The 20,679-nt window shown below is 32.2% G+C and overlaps 1 protein-coding gene across 8 annotated transcripts in view; it reads right to left on the reverse strand.

Moving 5' to 3' along the window:
- Positions 1-20,679, reverse strand: part of LOC134714532 (ankyrin repeat and death domain-containing protein 1A-like) — a 57,783-nt gene that overhangs the window by 22,093 nt on the left and 15,011 nt on the right. For 2 of the 8 annotated variants that reach the window (XM_063575844.1, XM_063575843.1), the window contains exon 2: positions 10,165-10,241. The exons of 3 other annotated variants lie outside the window; for them this stretch is intronic. In XM_063575844.1, coding sequence (XP_063431914.1) covers positions 10,165-10,222 — 58 coding nt within the window. In that variant the 5' untranslated portion in view covers positions 10,223-10,241. Of the gene's footprint in view, positions 1-2,918; positions 3,167-7,090; positions 7,351-10,164; positions 10,242-18,642; positions 18,710-20,679 lie in introns of those variants that run through there. 3 more of the 8 variants (XM_063575848.1, XM_063575847.1, XM_063575849.1) reach the window with 3 other exon arrangements.

Here is a 20,679-nt window from a genome sequence, read left to right on the forward strand (position 1 = left end):
TATTAAATACTGTATTGTCCGAAAATTTCAGTAAAATGGCTAGTATATATGGTTGTATATTTTCGGCCATTAAAACATGTAACATGTTATTTTAATAACATGTATACATACTGATGGGTTGTCACACCGTTATGGCAATAGTATTGCACAATTTCTGTAACTAGGATATCGCTACTTCTGTCAACCTTTTATAATGTTTAGATTAGAAAAATAGAATGTATAAACTGCTGTAGAAATCGATAATAGATTCTGCAAAAATAATGTCAGTCACTTCTGAATTGTCGGCAATTAAACATCTGTTTCCAGAATGAATTTACCTTTGTGTTGACATTTTGTGAAATAATCCACTTTTTTATGGGCTAAATGTATGAAAACAAATAAATATACCACGAAGTGTTGAATTATTAAAAGGTGTCATCATTCATACATTTGTAAACATAGATATAGGAAGACATGGTAGAGTGCCAATGAGACAACTCTCCATCCAAATAACAATTTATAAAAGTAAACCGTTATAGGTCAATGTACGGACTACAACACGGGGCCTTGGATCACCCCGATCAACAAGCATGATGTACTATATATATGTTTAAGTTCTACTATTTTCTAGATAGTCTTTAATTTTCCTACCTCATTTAAACAAATGTAATTAACAATTACATATACAGCATAATATAATAGATAAAAAAACATATTTTAATAATCATTTTTAAAAACCGCTATAGAAGGCAAAAGGGAAACAAACTATTTTACGATATGTAAAAGAATAAAAATCAATACATTTTCCACAAAACAAAAACTAGGCAAGGTATACGTCACAATAGGTTTCAAATCACACGGAATACATGCAGAATGACCAAGAAGACTTAGTGCTAATCGGATTAAAGTTCACGCGATAACAATGTAAATGGTATTTCTTTGTGCTTAATATCTCGATGTAATTAGGTATAGTATTCTCCAGGGAAAAAATACTCTGGATTTTCTGGATCTGCCAAAACGGACATGATCATGACTTGCAAGTAAATCTCATGTTTAGACATAGAGATTTATTTCATAAAAAATTCCCTGTAGATTTGTTTCTAGCTTATCTGTGTGCTTATATAGTGTGACTTTTAAGTAAATTATAGCATAATAATGATTTTTTTTTATCAAAAAGTATTTATTCAAAAATGTGTAGGACATTCTTAACAATAATGTGGTCATTTTCATAAATTTCCTGTTTACAAAACTTTGAATTTTTCGAAAAACTAAGGATTTTCGTATTCCAGGCATAGATTACCTTATCCGTATTTGGCACAACTTTTTGGAATTTTGGATCCTCAATGCTCTTCAACTTTGTACTTGTTTGGTTTTATAAATATTTTGATTTGAGCGTCACTGATGAGTCTTATGTAGACGAAACGCGCGTCTGGCGTACTAAATTATAATCCTGGTACCTTTGATAACTATTAACACCACTGGGTCGATGCCACTACTGGTGGACGTTTCGTCCCCGAGGGTATCACCAGCCCAGTAGTCAACACTTCGGTGTTGACATGAATAACATTAATGTGGTCATTTTCATAAATTTCCTGTTTACAAAACTTTGAATTTTTCGAAAAACTAAGGATTTTCTTATTCCAGGCATAGATTACCTTAGCCGTATTTGGCACAACTTTTTGGAATTTTGGATCCTCAATGCTCTTCAATTTTGTACTTGTTTGGTTTTATAAATATTTTGATTTGAGCGTCACTGATGAGTCTTATGTAGACGAAACGCGCGTCTGGCGTACTAAATTATAATCCTGCTACCTTTGATAACTATTAACCGAATCTGTTGCAATTGAACATGAATGTTTTTGGTTAAAGGCGTTTCTCGGAGCAAAGTTTGCAAAAAAATAAGATTTTGAACTGTATATCAAATGCCTTCAACATAAACATATATAAGCCTTAATAACTGATATCAGGAAATAAGTAATATTGGTGAAAAATATTAAGAGTATTGAATTTCATATAGATTCAGTAACGTTCTGATTCCAGTATGATTTGACAACTGTTAGATTTTGAACTCTTTTGAGTTAAACAAATTCATGTCATGGTACTTTGCCTTACCTATTTCAGGTATAATATGATTAAAATAAAGCAAATTGTCATATGTCTGTTTTACTTTAAAAAGCAATGGGTTTATCTTTGGCTTTACCCAACTTAATAAGTGAACTAAGAATTTCAAGAGAAACGCAATTTAATAAACAGAATCAAACCAATAGAAAACAGAATATGCGGATAACACATATATGAAACAATTGCTATTATGATTGTTATTGTTGTTTGAATTGAAAATTATAAACAAAAAAGAAGATAAACTAATCAATTGAGCTGTCAGCTAGGATTAGGAAAATACTACATCTCTTTTCTAGCATATGTCAACTTTGAACAATAAGATGAGCCTTAATGAGACTGAATCTAGATATCATATGAATGGTATTAAGCTGCAAATGCCTAAAATCGACTATGTGCAATTAGTGATCCTCCGTATAAATACACGTTATGATCAAGCTGCATGCATTATAAATGATAAGTACGAATTTAAAAGGCAGATCTAAACATAACCATGTTCAGCATGGTATCTATGTTTTATCTTTTTAATGGCGAATATATGTATGGAAAAAATAATCATACTATCCAAAATTTTCAAAAATGCATACTTATTACAATACATATTTTTTTCAAATATTGTTAAATCCATTTCGGTTCTAACAGCGAACACCCCTGTAACCCCACCCTTCCCCACCATACGAATAATGTTAAAAATGCCAATTAAACAGGTAATGTTATGGAAATTAAAAGCCATGTAAAATCAAAACATGACAATTGCGAGAGACATATTCAACATATGCAATAAAAGATAAAAACGTTAAAATCAATATAAAAACACTTACTAAATTCTCTATTTGATGCATGTGACCACATATTCATATCCAATAAAACAATAGATGTTACATATAAGTCCCCAGTAGTAAACGGTAGTAAGACATCGTATTGAGTAGTCCCTATGGCATTGAAAACCTATTCTGATTGACTGATTTGATGCAAGACACTTTCGTTCTGAAAGTCGTTAATTCTACTGACAAGTGTGTGTTTCAGACATAACATATATAGCTGTTGTTTTCACCAGAATTGAGATAATTGCTTTGAAAATATGGAAACGGATTTAGACTTGAATCTATGGATCTGACACAAAGCGCTGTCAGCGAACGAAGCTGTACTTTATGGGAAATGTGACAGTTCTTTATAGTTTAATTTTCCCAACTGTTAAATCAAGTATCCAGTAATTAGCCGGGTAAGATGACAATTTACTTAGAATTCACAAAATCAATATCTGATTCGTTGGGGAAATAATGACTTTTTATTATTTTTACAAAAAAATGTTTTCCATTTTGTTTATCAATTTGATTGCGTTTGCATAGCTTTTACCTGTCGCAATATGCCATCTGTAGCATAGTAATTTGTCATGGATTGATTGTGCAGTTCATTTAACTTTTCAAGATCAATTGGTGAATAATTTTCCAGAAACGTTGAGCGAAGATAATTTTATCTTACATTTCCAGTTAGAAGTTACATTCATCATAATATACTATAATACAAACATGTATGCCTAACATTTTAAGGTCTTGGTTGAAATAAAAGACTATATAAAGAGATTTGTAACGGAGACAGCTATCGTATATGGTAGTCGCGATGTATCATTCAACATTCGAATCGGAAACTGCCCACGACATTATCCGGATGTAGTGTTATGTGTAAGGGTCTCGGTGTGGTTTACAGATTACAAAATAAAACGTCAAGACTCATGACTTCTGAAAATGGGCCCGAAAAAAATAAGGAGAGAACAAATAGGCACAGAAAAAAAGAAAAGATACAAATGGTGTGCCAAATTTAAAAAAAAAGGAAAATAATGACAAAAAATATTTTAAATATCGAAAAGGTACAAAAAATATTTAAGAATACTAAAACAGTAATCAAGACCAGCCCATCAAGACCCTTATGTGTGTATGTATGAATTTGATATAGATAGATCTTATGAGTGTCCTTAAAACTTTGAATTTGATATAGATAGATCTTATGTGTGTCCTTAAAACTATGAATTTGATATAGATAGATCTCCACCCCATAATTGGAGAATGAATCATTATCAACAAGTCAATGATGCTTAAATTTGCTTCACATCAATATTTAACTGCGCATAAAAATAATGTCTAAAATAACAGATAATAGTTTTGTTGTATTAAGCTCCTGTATTTGACTTATATCATGTTTGCCCAACTCCAAGTGCTTCACCACTTTAGAAATACAACTGCGAGGTCATCAACAAATTACTGATTACATCTAGTCTTTTAACCTTTTGTGACTATATTGTCTATTATCAACTGACAGATGTTATTCGACGTTTCAATGAGATTTCATAGAACGTCTGTCTATAGACATGAGTAAATTTATTGTAGAAAGGAGTTATGTTAGGTATAAATCGATGAGACAGCAACCCAACTTGCCACACGAGATCATTATGAAGATAAATTAAGGTCAATATGTCAGGCTATCTGGACCAAGTCGTGCTATCTAGAATATGTATGGGAATTTGCTTGTTTTTCTTCGCTTGTATATCTTTTTCCCGGTTCATCCTAAGAATGCTTGGCACTGAACTTTACGCAACCAAAAATTGTGTTCTCAGGGGGGGATTGGTGGTTGTTATGGTCTGTTGTACAGTGTGGTCATTTTGGTTAAAAAAAGAGGGACGAAAGATACCAAAGGGACAGTCAAACTCATAAATCCAAAACAAACTGACAACGCCATGGCTAAAAATGAAAAAGACAAACAGAAAAACAATAGTACACATGACACAACAAAGAAAACTAAAGAATAAACAACACGAACCCCACCAAAAACTAGGGGTGATCTCAGGTGCTCCGGAAGGGTAAAGATATATCCCGCGCGTGTTCTGTGATATCGTTTTGCGGTCTACAACGATTGGTTACAAATGTCACTTGTCTTTACAATATTCCAAGCTCTAAAAATAGAAAACAACAACACCCAAACACATTTTTTTAATTAGAAGAAAGACTGCAGTTGACAAACGGAAATCAGAACTCCTCGAGGTTATTTTTTAAACGAGAAAAAGAAATGTTTCGTTTAATTGTTTGTCAATAAATTAACGTGTTCAGTATACGGATGGATATTACTATACACGATTATGGGCGCAAGGGAGATAATAAAATCCAACACTGGTTTGGCAATTAACAATACCAATATTGAATATTGTTTATAAAAGTACTTCCTGTTTCATGTTGCGACTGTGTATTGCTCAATATGTATCACACACTTTATATGATACACAAGAGAATTGGTTGCCTTTTTGATGTCTATGCAATTGTTAAACTTTACAGTACAGTACAGTATTTTGGAATAGGCTAATTGTTGGTATGGCGTCATAAAATGTTACTGTTTATATTGCAAATGGATTTACTTGGTGACGAATCAATCAATTCCATTGGTTATTTAATGTTGACATTTCAGCATTGCTTTGGTCTTAGTTTCATAACCTAATGAAATGTCATGTAAAACACAAGACAATCGTTATTTCATACATGCCCTGTAATTATCTAAATTCAATGTTGATATCTGCAGGTGTCACAATTAAACTATCATGGTACTGTAACCGCGTTTAATTTAATATCAAATGAGCAGGAACGTGAAATGGCAACATTCGGCCATTCAAGAATTTCAAACATAATCTTCACCACCAGTTGTATAATATAAATTAAAGATGAAAGGTGAATGTTCGCTGCTTATACATAATATGTTACCTTAAGAATCGAACACTCTCATAAATGTGTATCCATATAGCGGTTAGTGACTTAAGACTTGTCGCTACATTCTAGAATTGACTAAATTATTCATGCTTTTATCGCTAATATGATAAAATCTTTAAAGGAAACTCAAACATAAAACAAAATATGATATGCGCGTTATTTTGTAATTGATTTTATATAAATATTACAAACCGAGTAAAAGATTTGAATCTTTATTGAGTCGGACAAATTTATAAGTTGGATTGCAGTTGCCGTTTAATTAGCTGATTCTTTATGAATAGGTTCCAATACATGTGGATTTACGCGGGAAGTATATTGTAACAGTCATTACTATGTAACGTTATTTATCTCTGAGTCTGCGCTAGGTATAGATATATCGAGAATTTTATCACGGTGTTGTTTACAAACTTTAAGCCAAAGAAGCACGTTATATTAGAATATAATATCTTTTCGGTATACATTTACTTATTTTATTGACCTGCATGTATCATCTAGATAAAAACGACGTTTTTCTAAGTGCAGGTTTACGCCAGAAATCATGTGTTTCAGAGAAACCATTGTTCAAATCAAATTATTAATGTTCTGGATTGCATACATTAAATATGCAAATAAAAAACAAGAATGTGTCCATAGTACACGAATGTCCCACTCGCACTATCATTTTTTATGTTCAGTGGACCGTGAAATTGGTGTAAAACATCTAATTTGACATTACAATTAGAAAGATCACATCATATGGAACGTGTATACTAAGTTTCAAGTTGATTGGACAAAAACTACCTTGACCAAAAACTACCCTGAAGCGGGACAGACGGACGAACGGAGGAATGGACGTACAGACCAGAAAACATAATGCCCCTCTACTATCATAGGTGGGACATAAAAATAAGAGGGGAGAGTGAGAACTAATCCTAGCACACGCTATGTCATTCCAGACATGGAACAGACAAACACTGTTACATTTTAAACTTGGTACAGGCAAGAACTTTGGCGTGTCATTCTGGAATGTGTTTAATAAATCATAGATATCATACAATGTGTGTTATATAAACATGCAGTTTATTCTTTCCACTATACATGTACACAGTAAATCTAATCCAAAAACCCAATAAACCTTTAACATTTTCGTGGAACCATTCTACGTTTCTATGTCACATGTTAAATCGACAATTTGTTTCCTTTATTCGTGATTGCGTGGTTATAAATAAAACTAATATCTTATACTGAATGTTGGTTTTACTTACTATGGTCATCGAATAGTGTGTGCCACATGATGTTGCTTTCCGTCTAACAAAATAATCATTTATCAACAGATATAGTCACTGTTATAAATTTTTTTTGTAAAGATCCAATTAAGTTTTCCAAATCAGTCTCATTAAAACTAGCATGAAATACTATTGTATAATGCAGGTGAATGCTGTCACATTGCTGTGACATAAACAGTCTAATAACAGTTATCATTCACAAACCTAACAACAAAATTATGCTTATAACAGAAAAAAAACAGCTTTGCAGTTATTGTAACACTGGGTAATAAAATATCACGTCATGAAAATCAGGCAGGGTTAATTGGAGATTATACCGATTAATTTATAAAACCTGTGACACACAGGTAAAACTACTAATTACTGTATAGTCATCTATATAAAAGATCATTGGATAAGGTATTATATGTCACACAAAAGTAGATCGATTAAACGATTTTCATGTTTTTTATCCTCATTTTTCAAAAGGGTACAAAAATGTATCAGATAGGATAACTTCAGGTTTCGGGTACCAATTTTTAAATCCTGGTATCTAAGATTAGTTAATTTGCATTTTGACCACTCGATGTATGAAAAGAAGGGCAAAGTTTTAAGTTAGTTATGTATGCGGAGATTTATGGATACTTTTTTTAAATACAATTTTCGGGTTATAAATAAAAAAAATAAATTGAGGTTTAAATGGGGTAAGATTTTAGTTTAAACATATTTTATTTACTCAATGTAAAACTAGATTAGACACAAGTGAGTCATACTTATGAAGCAGCTCCGAATAACAATAATTTACAATACAATATGGTGACGCAGCTCCGAATAACAATAATTTACAATACAATATGAATATAAGTATGGCAATATCAAAATAAACAATACTTTACGAGTCTATCAATTGAGAATAAAATTGAAACAGAAATAATTGTAAACCTTGGAAATGATGATGACGTGGATGTATCGTAAATACACTTTTTCTACATAACACGAAATCTCTCAGCCCATTTAAAAAAATTGAATACATGTTTGAATATATTCACGTTTTGTTCATACGAGTGATTCGGATTACCAGATGTACTAAAAAACGTTACATTCAATATAAAGTCATTAGGAAGCCATCTTAGATTGTTCATGGGAATAGTTCCATTTAAAGGAAAATTCTAATTGCATTATTCAAAACACTTTTTTTTTTTATCTCCACCCCTATCAAATTCCACGATAGACGAAAGACAGCCGTATCAATCATAGTAATAGTGTATCAATTAAACTGACTCTTATTTGTACAAAACACACGTTGCAATTATTTGTCCAGCCAAACAGCCATTTATCTCAATTAACCATATAAGAAACAACTGTAGTCTGCCCGAGACGATCTTTATTGAATTTCATTTCCCGATCTAGATACTGAATTTTTCTCAGAAATTTATTTTAGGAATCTTATTTCATACAAAAATTGGATCTTATGTTTTCTTAATGCAATCTTGACACATGAATAATGTTTTCTTCGCATTTCTGGCTTTACCTTCATCTAGGACCATAAAACAAAACTATTCTAGAGCCAAACTATATGTTTTTGTAGTTTTCCTAGCATACCATAGATAAAGGAAGATGTGGTATGAGTGTCAATTTAACAACTCTCCATCCAAGTAACAATTTATAAAAAGTAAACCATTATAGATCAAGGTACGGCCTTCAACACGGAGCATTGGCTCACACCGAACAGCAAGCTATAAAGGGTCTAAAAAAATACTAATGTCAAACCATTCAAACGGGAAAACCAACGGTCTAATCTATATAAAATCGAGAAACGAGAAACACGTATGAACTACATGAAAAGACGACAACCACTGTACATCAGATTACTGACTTAGGACAGGTGCAAACATTTCCGTGATATTTAATAAAAATAAAAAAAAAGGAGATGTGGTACCATTGCCAACGAGACAACTATCCACTAGAGTCACAATGATGTGTATATCACCGTCAGAAATGAGCAAATCAAACTTAATATATACTGTAAAGTCAGCTATTAAAAAATTGAGAATTGTTGGTTCATGTAAGTTAATTTAAAATCGTTTCCAATTACCTCTTAATAAGTTTAACATTACATCATTAAACAGCATCGTACAATAAAATTATTTAGTTGGATTAAATTATTTATTTTGAAATGTCTATCTACAGGACCTTAATTTTCATTCCCATGGGACGCACAACAGATTTTACCATGCAATTGCCTATCTATTGGTATTTGAACATGTTGAAGAACACTCTATCACATGAAAAGTTTTCACCAAAGTTAAGAGGGGAAGATGCAGTAGCTTGAATAGTTCTTAGGTTGGCGAGTTACCCCAGGTTCGCTTGAGTCTTCTTATCAATTAAGTTTTCAGATCAGTGTGAATTGACAAAAGTGAACTATGAATCAGAAAGAAGCGTTTTGATTTCCAGGACTGCAAATGAATTCACACCCTACTATGTACACCGGTGTCTACTATACATGAAATCTAAGTGCTGTTTCAATTGTCGCTCGCGGTAACATAGAGTTGATCAACAGCGTCGACAACGATCGTTTAATCTTTCAACATTTCTAAAGGAATCCATATATATACTGATACCAAAAAATTACACAAATAACAAAATTGTCTTTTATATCGGTCGCATAGTGGCAAAGAGATTAGAAATATTTTAAGGCAAAGCCGTCCTTAGCAATATTTTGAAAACATACACCAAAATGTTACTTAAATTTATGATTTGTTACGTCTTTTAACGTTTAATCTTTAAAAAAAGTGTGCTTTAGCCTCTGAAACATTATAACAATGGAGGAAATTAAGACATATTAAAAAGTTACGGAAGCCGCGGAAAACGATTTTTTTAAATTATTTAATAATTGGTCTGTAAATTTTAAGAATTATTGTCACATTCCACAACAAAGAAACATTGATAAAGATTTCAATTAACGTTAAGATATTCACAAATCGAAAGGATACACTCGAATAGTATTGTTTCAATCTGATATTCAACAAACAAAGCGACACACATTACAACGAGAAATAATTCAAAATACCTACAGATTTCAACGGTGTTCTCTTTATCAACTTCGTCCTTCGTAAGAATTATGGAACTCATGTTTTGTATGTCCGTACACCTAAAACGTTATAATAACATTAAACGGATGAAGAACATGGCATAATTTACTTTATTTACATTTGGGAATAGACGTGTCTCTCGTATGTGCCTTTTCTTTAAAAAAACGTAAAGTTAAATGTATTTTTGCGTGCTGAAAACCTCACGAGAGCGTTTATTATATAGTTACGTCTACATATAGGCGAGAAGATCAATCCAGACAATATTATATTTATTGTCGGCGAGGAAAGAAAACTATTTCCAATACATTATTAACCTTTATATAATACTCATTAACACAAATACACACCAAGGAAAAGTCAGTAGAGTTTACTGGGTGAACGAACGAATTAGTCGGAGGGTAGCATACTGTGTGTAGTTATAATACTAGTAAGTAGTAATAAAATGCTTCGAACCACAATTGTAGTATGGAAACATCGAGAAATCAAGAAGTCTGGTTTATATACCATAAATGAACATAAATGAGATGACAGATATGTATAGGCCCCTGCTTAATAACAGAAACAATGGAGTCAAACACTCTTACAGTATACGACAACACCCCGAATTACGAACTCGCCTACGAAAAAAGGACTATAAAATGCAGAACAACATATAAACGGAACCTGATTTATTAATTTTATCGACTTATCAAAAAAGCCTTTAATTTCTTAATTATTTGGAGGATGGATATCTTTTTGTTTATACCAAACATTTCTTATTCCGCTCAAATGTACGTTTCACCAACGAAATTAGTCTATACCTTAAGTTTCTTTGTTATTTGATTACTAACTTGCTGCAAGGCATACATTTTCGAAGTAAAAGTTGAAAGATGCCGTAGATATGTAGCCTATATTGGTCATCTTTTTATTTGATACTTTTTTTGTAGCCAGCCTTTTGGTAAAAATAATATACCATTTACTCAATACCAATGAGTTGTAAATATAGTTGAATTACGACAATAATATATAAATCCTAACTACATTATTTTATCTTTACCGAAAATTGTAAGGTCGTCTTGGGAACGGACAATAAACTGTCTCCATTAAATATAACCAAATGGGACAGTGAGAGTCGTTGTAATTGAACAATTTGTTGATATATACTATAAACTTGAGTAATTCAGTCCCTATGGATTAGAATTAAAAAGCGAGTCATTAAATGACTTTTCTGCACTAAAATTACATTTGTACTACTTGTGTTTTATATCAGTTTACAAACCGTATTTACGAAAAATAACAACTTGACGATTTTTGCACTCGGTCATTTATTGGACAACTTACTGACATACATCGAACCAACTATTCTTTATGACTCTGCTGTAATAAGTTTACTCCTTGACGATGTCATCATGTTATGACTCTACTGTAATAAGTTGACTCATTTGCGATGTCATCATGTTATAAGTATTGATACAACTTACAAGTAGAACACCAACTATATTTACATGTACGGCTATAATAACACGGGTGTCATTCAGTTTATCGAGAGAAATGAGCGTGAAAGAATATCTAACGGCGGTCAAGTATTGAGCGACGATCGTGAAATCTCTGGTAACGGATCGTGAAAGACATTTAATGGGAATTCTAGGTCAGAATCTTTAAAAATATTGCTTAATTTTCAAAACGCGGAACAAATCCGAACAAAAAAATATGTCTGTCAAACTGGTTTAACTTCCCCAACATAACTGTGAAATAAGAAAGAGAAAATATGCAGTACTTTATGAAAAAACACAAAAGGCGCAATGCATGTATATGCAATTAATTACAAATAACACGCTTTTTGTTACTATATTGGTCATGTTTCAGTTCAGTGTGATATATTTGAAATGTAATCTTTGGTGTATCTGATAGTACAGTAACGTTAAGGTATGTTCTTCTCTTAAAAGCATTAATTTGTATATGAAAACCTTGAATTTGTTGAATATCCATCAAACTTGATCGTGAAAGATCAGGCAACGGATTATTTTGATCGTGAAAGATAATGTGTGACCAGACTTATTACTAGTAATCAGAAATCAGTATTTTTTTTACCATTTGATAAACCTGAAACTGGTTGAAGCCTGTAACTATTTTGATAAGGATGAAAGCTTTTTTTTTATTCAACGCTTTATCTCGAAAGTTAAAAAACAACAACTAAAACATCTCTAGATAAGTTTGAAAGATTCAGCTCTGAGAATCGGTCAAGTGCAATTCATGCAAACTGACACTATTTACTAATAGCCAATAATATGGATATGCAACGTTTAAGGTATCACTCCACAGTTAGGTGTGTAGCTTCGCATTTTGGCCCCTGTGGATTTTTTAAATATGAGAGCTAGTGTGCAATAAAATTCATTTTTGGATAGCTGAGTATTAAAATAGCCTTTGTATTTGGTTTATATGAACATCAAGGTTATGAAATGTATTTAATATAGGCTGTTTTCTGTATGACAGTCCGTATTTGCATGTCCATACCATACATTGGTCCGGCAATTAATGTAATGTTTTTTTCCAACTTTTTATCGCACGAACTTTGTGATTGGATTTTACGAAAAAATGAGGCGAAAGACACCCATTTTTTATTTGATCATTAGGAAGATTTAAGAAAACAGTTTCTAAAAAGGTATCACTCAAAGGCATTGAAATTCTAGTTTGATCCAAATTTTGGGGGGATATATGACATGTTCACCCCCCTTTTTGCAATATTTTATGGTAAATAAATGCTGAATGTTGCCATGGATACACATAAAAGGAATTAATTTTCACCCTTTTAACTTTGGAAAATTGAATCTATGGAAGATACTGATTACATACAGATGCACATGTACAACACAAACAGTTAGGTTAATGTATTAGAAATCCAGGAATAGGAAATGATAAAACATTTTGGGGCTCATTTTTAATTTTATTTTCTAACTGTGGAGTGCTACCTAAACCAAAATGATATCCATCAAACAAAAAATTACAGCAAAACAGCATCTTTCATTAGTAATTTGAGATTGAACGATAACCAACATTTTATGCAACAGTACTTTCTTAAGTTCTGTATATACAAGGCAGATGTAGATTGATTTAACTATATACTACAGACTATAGAATATCAAATCGAAAATGCTGTAATGTCTTGTCTGCTTTACTTATGAAAGTTAATGTTATGGAACGTCTATAATATCAAGGGTTTTGCTAGAAGTGTCAAATGCGCTTAATGCGCTTAATGTATTTTTGTCCATCTGATGAATTAAGCCTTTTCAATTGATTTTTATAGTTCGTTCTTATATTGTACAGATATAACACTGTCCCAGATTCGGGGGAGGGTTGGGATCCCAATAACGTGTCTAACCCCGCCACATTATTAATGTATGTGCCTGTCCAAAGCCAGGAGCCTGTAATTCAGTGGTTGTTGTTTGTTTATGTGTTACATATTTGGTATTCGTTAATTCTTTTTTATACAAATAAGGCCGTTAGTTTTCTCGTTTTAATTGTTTTACATTGTCACTATGGGGGCATGTTATAGCTGACTATGCGGTATGGGCTTTGCTCATTGTTGAAGGCCGTACGGTGACCTATAGTTGTTAATGTATGTGTCACTTTGGTCTCTTGTGGATAATTGTCTCTTTTGCAATCATATCACATTTTTTTTTCAATTATGATTGTCAATGGTTAATAAAAAGAGTGCAAGGTCAGATGAACCATAACATACAGATCTCTACAAATATTCCGTAGACCAAATAAATGTGTTCCGATCCTTACAGTGCCTTAGAAACTGACAAATATAAAAGTTATGCTGGCCAATTAATTCGAAACATAAGGTCAAAATTATTTGAACCTGACCGACAGCTAGACATAGACATATTTCTATCATTCAATATATCAAATACAATTGACGGCATTATGGTCATTTATGAAACATGCAAACAGACATGTACACCATACACGAAATACCATGGCGCTATAGCATACAGGTATATATCCAAAGGCTAGACAACATAAAACGAGCATTGCCGAATAATGCATGACAATGGCTTCAATGTCAGTTGAAACCTTGCAGAAGTCGAAAATATACACCTCACAATCATAACAACAGACACTTACCCTAAAGCTTAACGAATCCGCGATACGGACAAAAATGAATCTTCATCCATGAAATAAGGCAAATTCGGGGTCAGGTGAATCCTGTCTGACGGACATGTAGTTTATAGGATCCAATATACCAATGGTGGATATCCTATAACTCGTGATAAGTGAGTACTTCACATGACAATAAAAAGCTTCATCCTACAATCATCCAACTATTTTACATTTCATTTTCTGAAAATATTTATACTTTGAAAAGCTTAAACCTATTGAGGATGTTGACCTATATAGCTTTTCTCAATATCAATAACAAATATTAACTACGATACAATTGAAGAAAAATTCAAACGTCTTCGTAGCATCAGATCTTTCACGATCCTTTTCACGATCTTCAAAAATACGGTACATGATCTTTCACGATCCAAAAAATCCATTTTTGTGTAAATAGTTCTTTATTTACCAAGTTTCATAATATGTTTATACAAAATAACTATAAAAACCATTTGATTAATTCAAATAGAATGCCCTTATTCGTATTAAAGTAGGTTTTCTAGTCGAATTTGTGAAAAAATCATGTTTGTTTACATTTTTTATGTCATTGAAATGTCGAGAAGCAATCTGCCTTTTGTTGTTTTGTAATAACTATGAACTTTTAAAACTGGATATTCTGACATACTGATCATTATGTTGAACCATTTTGACAGACAGTTTTATTTTGTCGTAAATTTGTCTGTGTAATTAATTTAATTAGAATATGTATTGACCTTTCATATGTCTTCTCGATTTAATGTCTTTCACGATCCGTTACCAGAACTTTCACGATCGTCGCTCAATACTTGACCGCCGTTAGATATTCTTTCACGCTCATTTCTCTCGATAAACCGAATGACACCCGTGAATAAGATGACTCGGGGAAACTGAACAGTATTCCTGTTACTATTTTCTCGTTGTAGTGTGTAGCAAGTAAAGATCGAACAATATCTTGGGTTTAACCTGGAATATTAAAAGACTACGAAGTTGGTTTTTGTTGCATTATTTTCCGCCGTGCACATGGCATTCAGCTATTGGACCAAAACTAGTTTATTCGAAGAGTTCAAAACTATGTGTCCAAATAAAATAGCAGGACTGATAATGTTTTTGATGGTATATCAAAGTTTCGTCTCGTTAAAATGCTGTTTATAAAAAGATGCGTGTATTATTTGTCGCTGGACATCTTAGAACAATCAATTATCTAAAATACATTCTTTTTCAGGTCTTGTTCTTTGAAATTTTTAAAAGAACTTTAAAAGCACGATGTGTATAAGATTTAGCAACTCTTTTGTTTAAACTCGGGAAAATACCTTATTCTTTCAATGAAGTTTACTCTGCTTCTTAAAATCTAACTGTCTTTACGGAGGGGGGATAGGACCTTTATCAGGACTCCGGGATCGGGTGTTTTTTAGGCTCGGGATTTTGGGATTGTCCCTTTGGAGTTCCGGGAATTCTTTTTTTTTTCGAATTTCGGGATTTCGGGATTTAAATTTATTTACATTCGGGACCTCTGGATTTCGTGTTTTACGCCCGGGATATCGGGTTCAGGATCCCTCCTGACCCCTCTATACGGGTGAAGGAGGTTTGAAAATAATGTTACCTGGACATATCGATTCTTTCCGGTAGTATCAGGCAATTTATTTGGACGGGCTACATGTAAAAACACCAATGCGCATTAAGAATGGAGACATTCATTCTGATTCCTCCGTTGAGACTATTGTCATTCTTATAGTCAGCACTCAATTGTTCACAAACAAATGTGTTTTAAGCTGCTAAAGACATATGATTCAAACGCTCAGAAAGTCCTTTGTTCTATATTTTTGCTCTCCATTTTTATGCAAAACCTTTTACATTTTTATTTTACGGGTTATTGTTGAAGGTCGTACGATGACGTATGGTTGCTAAACACATACTTCCTTTGGAACGTGAGTTACGTGCTTTACGAGTTTAATCGTCCGTGTAATATTTCATAGAGAGAAGTGTTTCAATTTTTATGTTCGAGGTGTTAACACACTCACGATTGAACTTTTTGTCTAAAAATTGCATGAACTATTTGCTACTGGACGATAGGTAAACAATAATGAATAAACAAACAAAAAATTCCACACAGAGAATGTGCACCATACATTATAAAACAGGTGTCAAGCTATATAAACGAACCAATAAAGAACAGTACAAGGTTCCAAGCTGAGTAAACAAACCTATAAATAACCAAACTAGACTTTCTATAGCAGTGAAATTAAGTATAGTGAACTAGGAACTGTTTCGTACTTTACCGGTTTTTACAGTACAAACCAACAGACTTGTCCAATGGTTACACAAACATACATTTCTACTTGAAGCAGTGTGAGAAGCAATCATACTTTACAAAATATCAAATCAGACCTTCTTAGGCATAATGATTACCACATCCGACAACAACAAAAAATAACATAAACATGAAAAGAAATGTTAATTACACTGAAAATGTCAGTTGTAATAGCACTATAAAATACAAAAGTAGGACAGAGCTATCTCGATATAGAAAAGTATATTCAATGAGTTTCGAAAAGTTGCAAACCCGAAGTGTACACTAGTTTAATGGGTATTCACTTCAGAAATCGAGAATACAAAGATAAAAATGAACTCTGTGACATATTCATATTTAAAATTCTTAATACTATTATCGTGTTAAAAAGAAATAAAGAAAAAATGCTAATTATTTAAACAACAAAAAGCATATTTAAATAATTAAAATGTTTATTCTCAACGAGAAACATGTTACCCTCGTGGACAAACAGACGAGATCGTTTTATAAGACTTGTTTTATTTTGTACATGACTGTTACATATACTGTGAAACGTCGCACGCTACTGGTGTTACTTTGGTGAAATCACGGACAAGACACATGCATCTTGTTAATTTTTAAACATAAACAATGATATTATAAAGTGTTTTATATCATTTTGAAGCTTTTAAACTCTTCTTTCAGATTATTGCAATTTTGAACATGTAACAGACCATTTTCATTAATTAAAACTCAATAAAACCTTGATTTTGCAATATGATTTCCTTGTCCCGCGATACACTTTTAGTTTTGTGAAATTCTGAATACCGTAAAAAACATATAATCTTTTTTACCAAACGGTATAAAAGTTTGTCTAGAACAAGCAATTTATAAGTGGGCGATGACGTTATGTCGATTTTTCTCTCTCGAGATGACGGAAAGATAAGAAAAAGGGATCAAGATGATACAAATTATGTGTCCCATGCACGAAAGGTTGTCGTATTTTTTTTTATAAATTGTCCCAAAAAGGGAATTCCAGAGCAATCCTCATGTGGAAAGTAAATAATTCTTATACTAGTATTTTGTACAAAGATCACACTTTCGCCTAATGCAATAATCAGGAAATTTTTAAACAAATTCTTATTTTTCGAGTTGATTAGCAATGTCCGACATTTTGTCCCCTTCAAACCAAATTAAACGTAGGGTTACGTTTTCTGTGTTTTCATGATGTTTATTTAATACAGTGCCATTCGGTACATAATTTTTTTTATAATGGATAAAAGTACAAAACATTATCTCTATTTTGATATTAAATTCCCATAAGTTAAATCTAATACACAAACTAAAATGTCCGATACAATGTCCCCACATACGATTTTGACGTTATTTAGTAAAATATGCTTCTAACGTTCCGTCTAATTGTCATGATTGCGGTTTTCACAGACGATTTGGAATACGGCTATTTTATTTTGTTGCTTAATAAGAAAACTTTAAAATTAATGTTTTATTTTGAAGCTCTACCGATTCACAAAGAAGGGGTGGGGAGAGAGATTTCCTCGCGGAACTGAAGTGTTTTCCGGACTATAATAGTCGGATCCGCTATAATACAAATAAATAGAAAAAAAACAGCTATAATAATTGTTTCTGCTAATTCCCTTGCATATATTTGTGCAGAACTGCCATGCTAGATATGCAGTAGTCCTTTTGCCTTGACATTCTGGAGTGCAAAAATTAATGCATTTGCGGTGCATAGTTTATCCATAAAAAGAAGAAATCGATTGCCCTTATAATTAAAATGTATATGATTAAATGGTTTCAGTTCAAGTTACTTTTTTATTTTTAATTTGTTAATAAAACTAATTAAAAGCTTAACATCTTTTATCTTACAAAAAAAAATCTTTCTTAGGAAAAAAAATCAATCCTTTAAAATTTATTGTAAAAAGCCATCTGAACAACATGCATTCCAACGTTTTTATTTTGTCTTACGTCTTTGAGTGTGTAACGTTAGGTGACACCAGTATCGTGCGACGTTTCTATATATATAATTTTATTTTTAATATACATGTACTTACTGAATTTGTAAGAAAGCCTATGAGACCACATGATTGAAATCTATTTTCACAGCACTGTGGTGTATCTAACTTGTAGCGAATTCTACTTCCGATAAAGATGCTTTATAATCCTTTGCGTATTTTGATATTTATTTATCCTCAAACAATATGAAAAATACCATTTTCTCTATCTTGCATGCATATGAATTATGCTTTAGTTTTGAGCATCCATCTATTAGTTTTCCGTGTGTTTGTGAATTATATGTTTGACAAACATGTTCATATTATATACATGTCACTTTGCGAAAATCAGTCTGAATTTCGGTCGGGCTGCTCACTGTCAATTTTAAAACATATCATTTACATATGGCAATATTTTCAATTTTGTCATATTTTATCGTAGCTTGTGACAATAAGATGTCAAAACCGACGAATTTGAAATATTATGGAAATGCGCCATATGTACTTAAATATGCGACTTGCGGTATTTATTTCAGATAATTTAATTGATACTATGCATTCAACTTAAACAAAGGAACAAGGGACAATATGTTACATCAACGAACTAAAATTGATTTGTAATTTAATTATAGTTTTCATACTATGATTCAATAACAGCAAAATGAGAAAAACTTGTTAATCAAGAATGTTGCTTAAAGTGCTTATGTGTATAGTTCGACAGTTAAACGAATTAAAAACTTATTGATTGTAGTGACCGAAGCAATGTGCGTCGGTAAAATTGACCACTGGTAAACCGAGACTATGCGTTTTTGTTTAATGCCTCAAATGCACTCTGTACCTCGGCAAGGTAACTCAGTGTTAAAACAAACTCATCAATATTAGTTTTTCAGTCCATTTATAGATCTGCATTTCAGTCCAATGTTTCTGAATATCCGAAACATGTCGATTTGTAATACATAAAAAACAAATATGTGAAACACATATCATTCTTGTTTCGAACAAATCCGTCCTTATAAAAATGAATGTAAGTTTTAAAAGTTAGCTTTGGTAACATAAGGTCTAGTAGTTCACGTAATTTTTTAGGATGACGGAGCCATAAGATAGCAGTAGTAAGCAAACATCTATATAAGCGAAACATGTATCTTGAGGTAATGACATATAGTTTGTACGAAACAGAATCAGTTTACTAAATGACGAGTTCGTGGTTGCATATAGACTTGTTGCAGGTAAAGATATATAAAGACTTCGCAACGTTAGCTATTTTTCAAACATGTTTTATCATTCATTGTTTGTGATGGCTGTTTTATAAAAACAAGATGCGAGGTAAACATTCCATATCTTTAAAAATATTTCAAGTCATAACATTGCAGATGGCAACTATCGTGGAAGAAACCTGCCCTAAGCAATGATTAACAAGTCATTGAGAAATAACGAAAATTAAAGCTTCTGTAGTAATTTCCATATTACAAAACTAAGGCTTTGGCAATACTCTGACAGGCATGGCAATTGAACGACAACGTGTATTCAATAAAGTTATAAGTATATATTATTATTTTCCTCTTATGGCGATCTATGTAATTTTGCCTAATATGTTTTCAGTTATAATGGTTTACTTGACTGTGAAACATGTAAGACATTACGTCCACTGTTGACTTCTAGACAAACGATTGATGAGAATCGATCAACTGGTAATAAAATAATAACAGAATAATTTCAAGCGTCATCTCCTTGACAGAAGAATTTCTGCAACGATTATCGTACGAAGGAAATCTTTATGGAGATTGACACACATTCAAGAATGGTAAATTAACTGTGTACACAGGTTTATTCAACACATATTATTTTCGAATTCTTCTTGTATTCTATATTCAATATAATTTACATCTAAAATGTTCACATATGAATAAAATTGCCTGCTGTGGTTAACAAGAATATAAAGCAGTACAATTCTAATACATTTACCAATAATGGCAATTGCTGTATTAGTCTGTAAAAAAGCTATTTTAAGAAACCAAAATCTGATTGTGACCTTTTATAGCTGATTACAGTTGTACATGGACTTTTGATTATTTTCAGTTCTAAATTAGTAGTAACACT

The sequence above is a fragment of the Mytilus trossulus genome, chromosome 4, assembly GCF_036588685.1.
Source record: "Mytilus trossulus isolate FHL-02 chromosome 4, PNRI_Mtr1.1.1.hap1, whole genome shotgun sequence".
Taxonomy (NCBI): Eukaryota; Metazoa; Mollusca; class Bivalvia; order Mytilida; family Mytilidae; genus Mytilus; species Mytilus trossulus.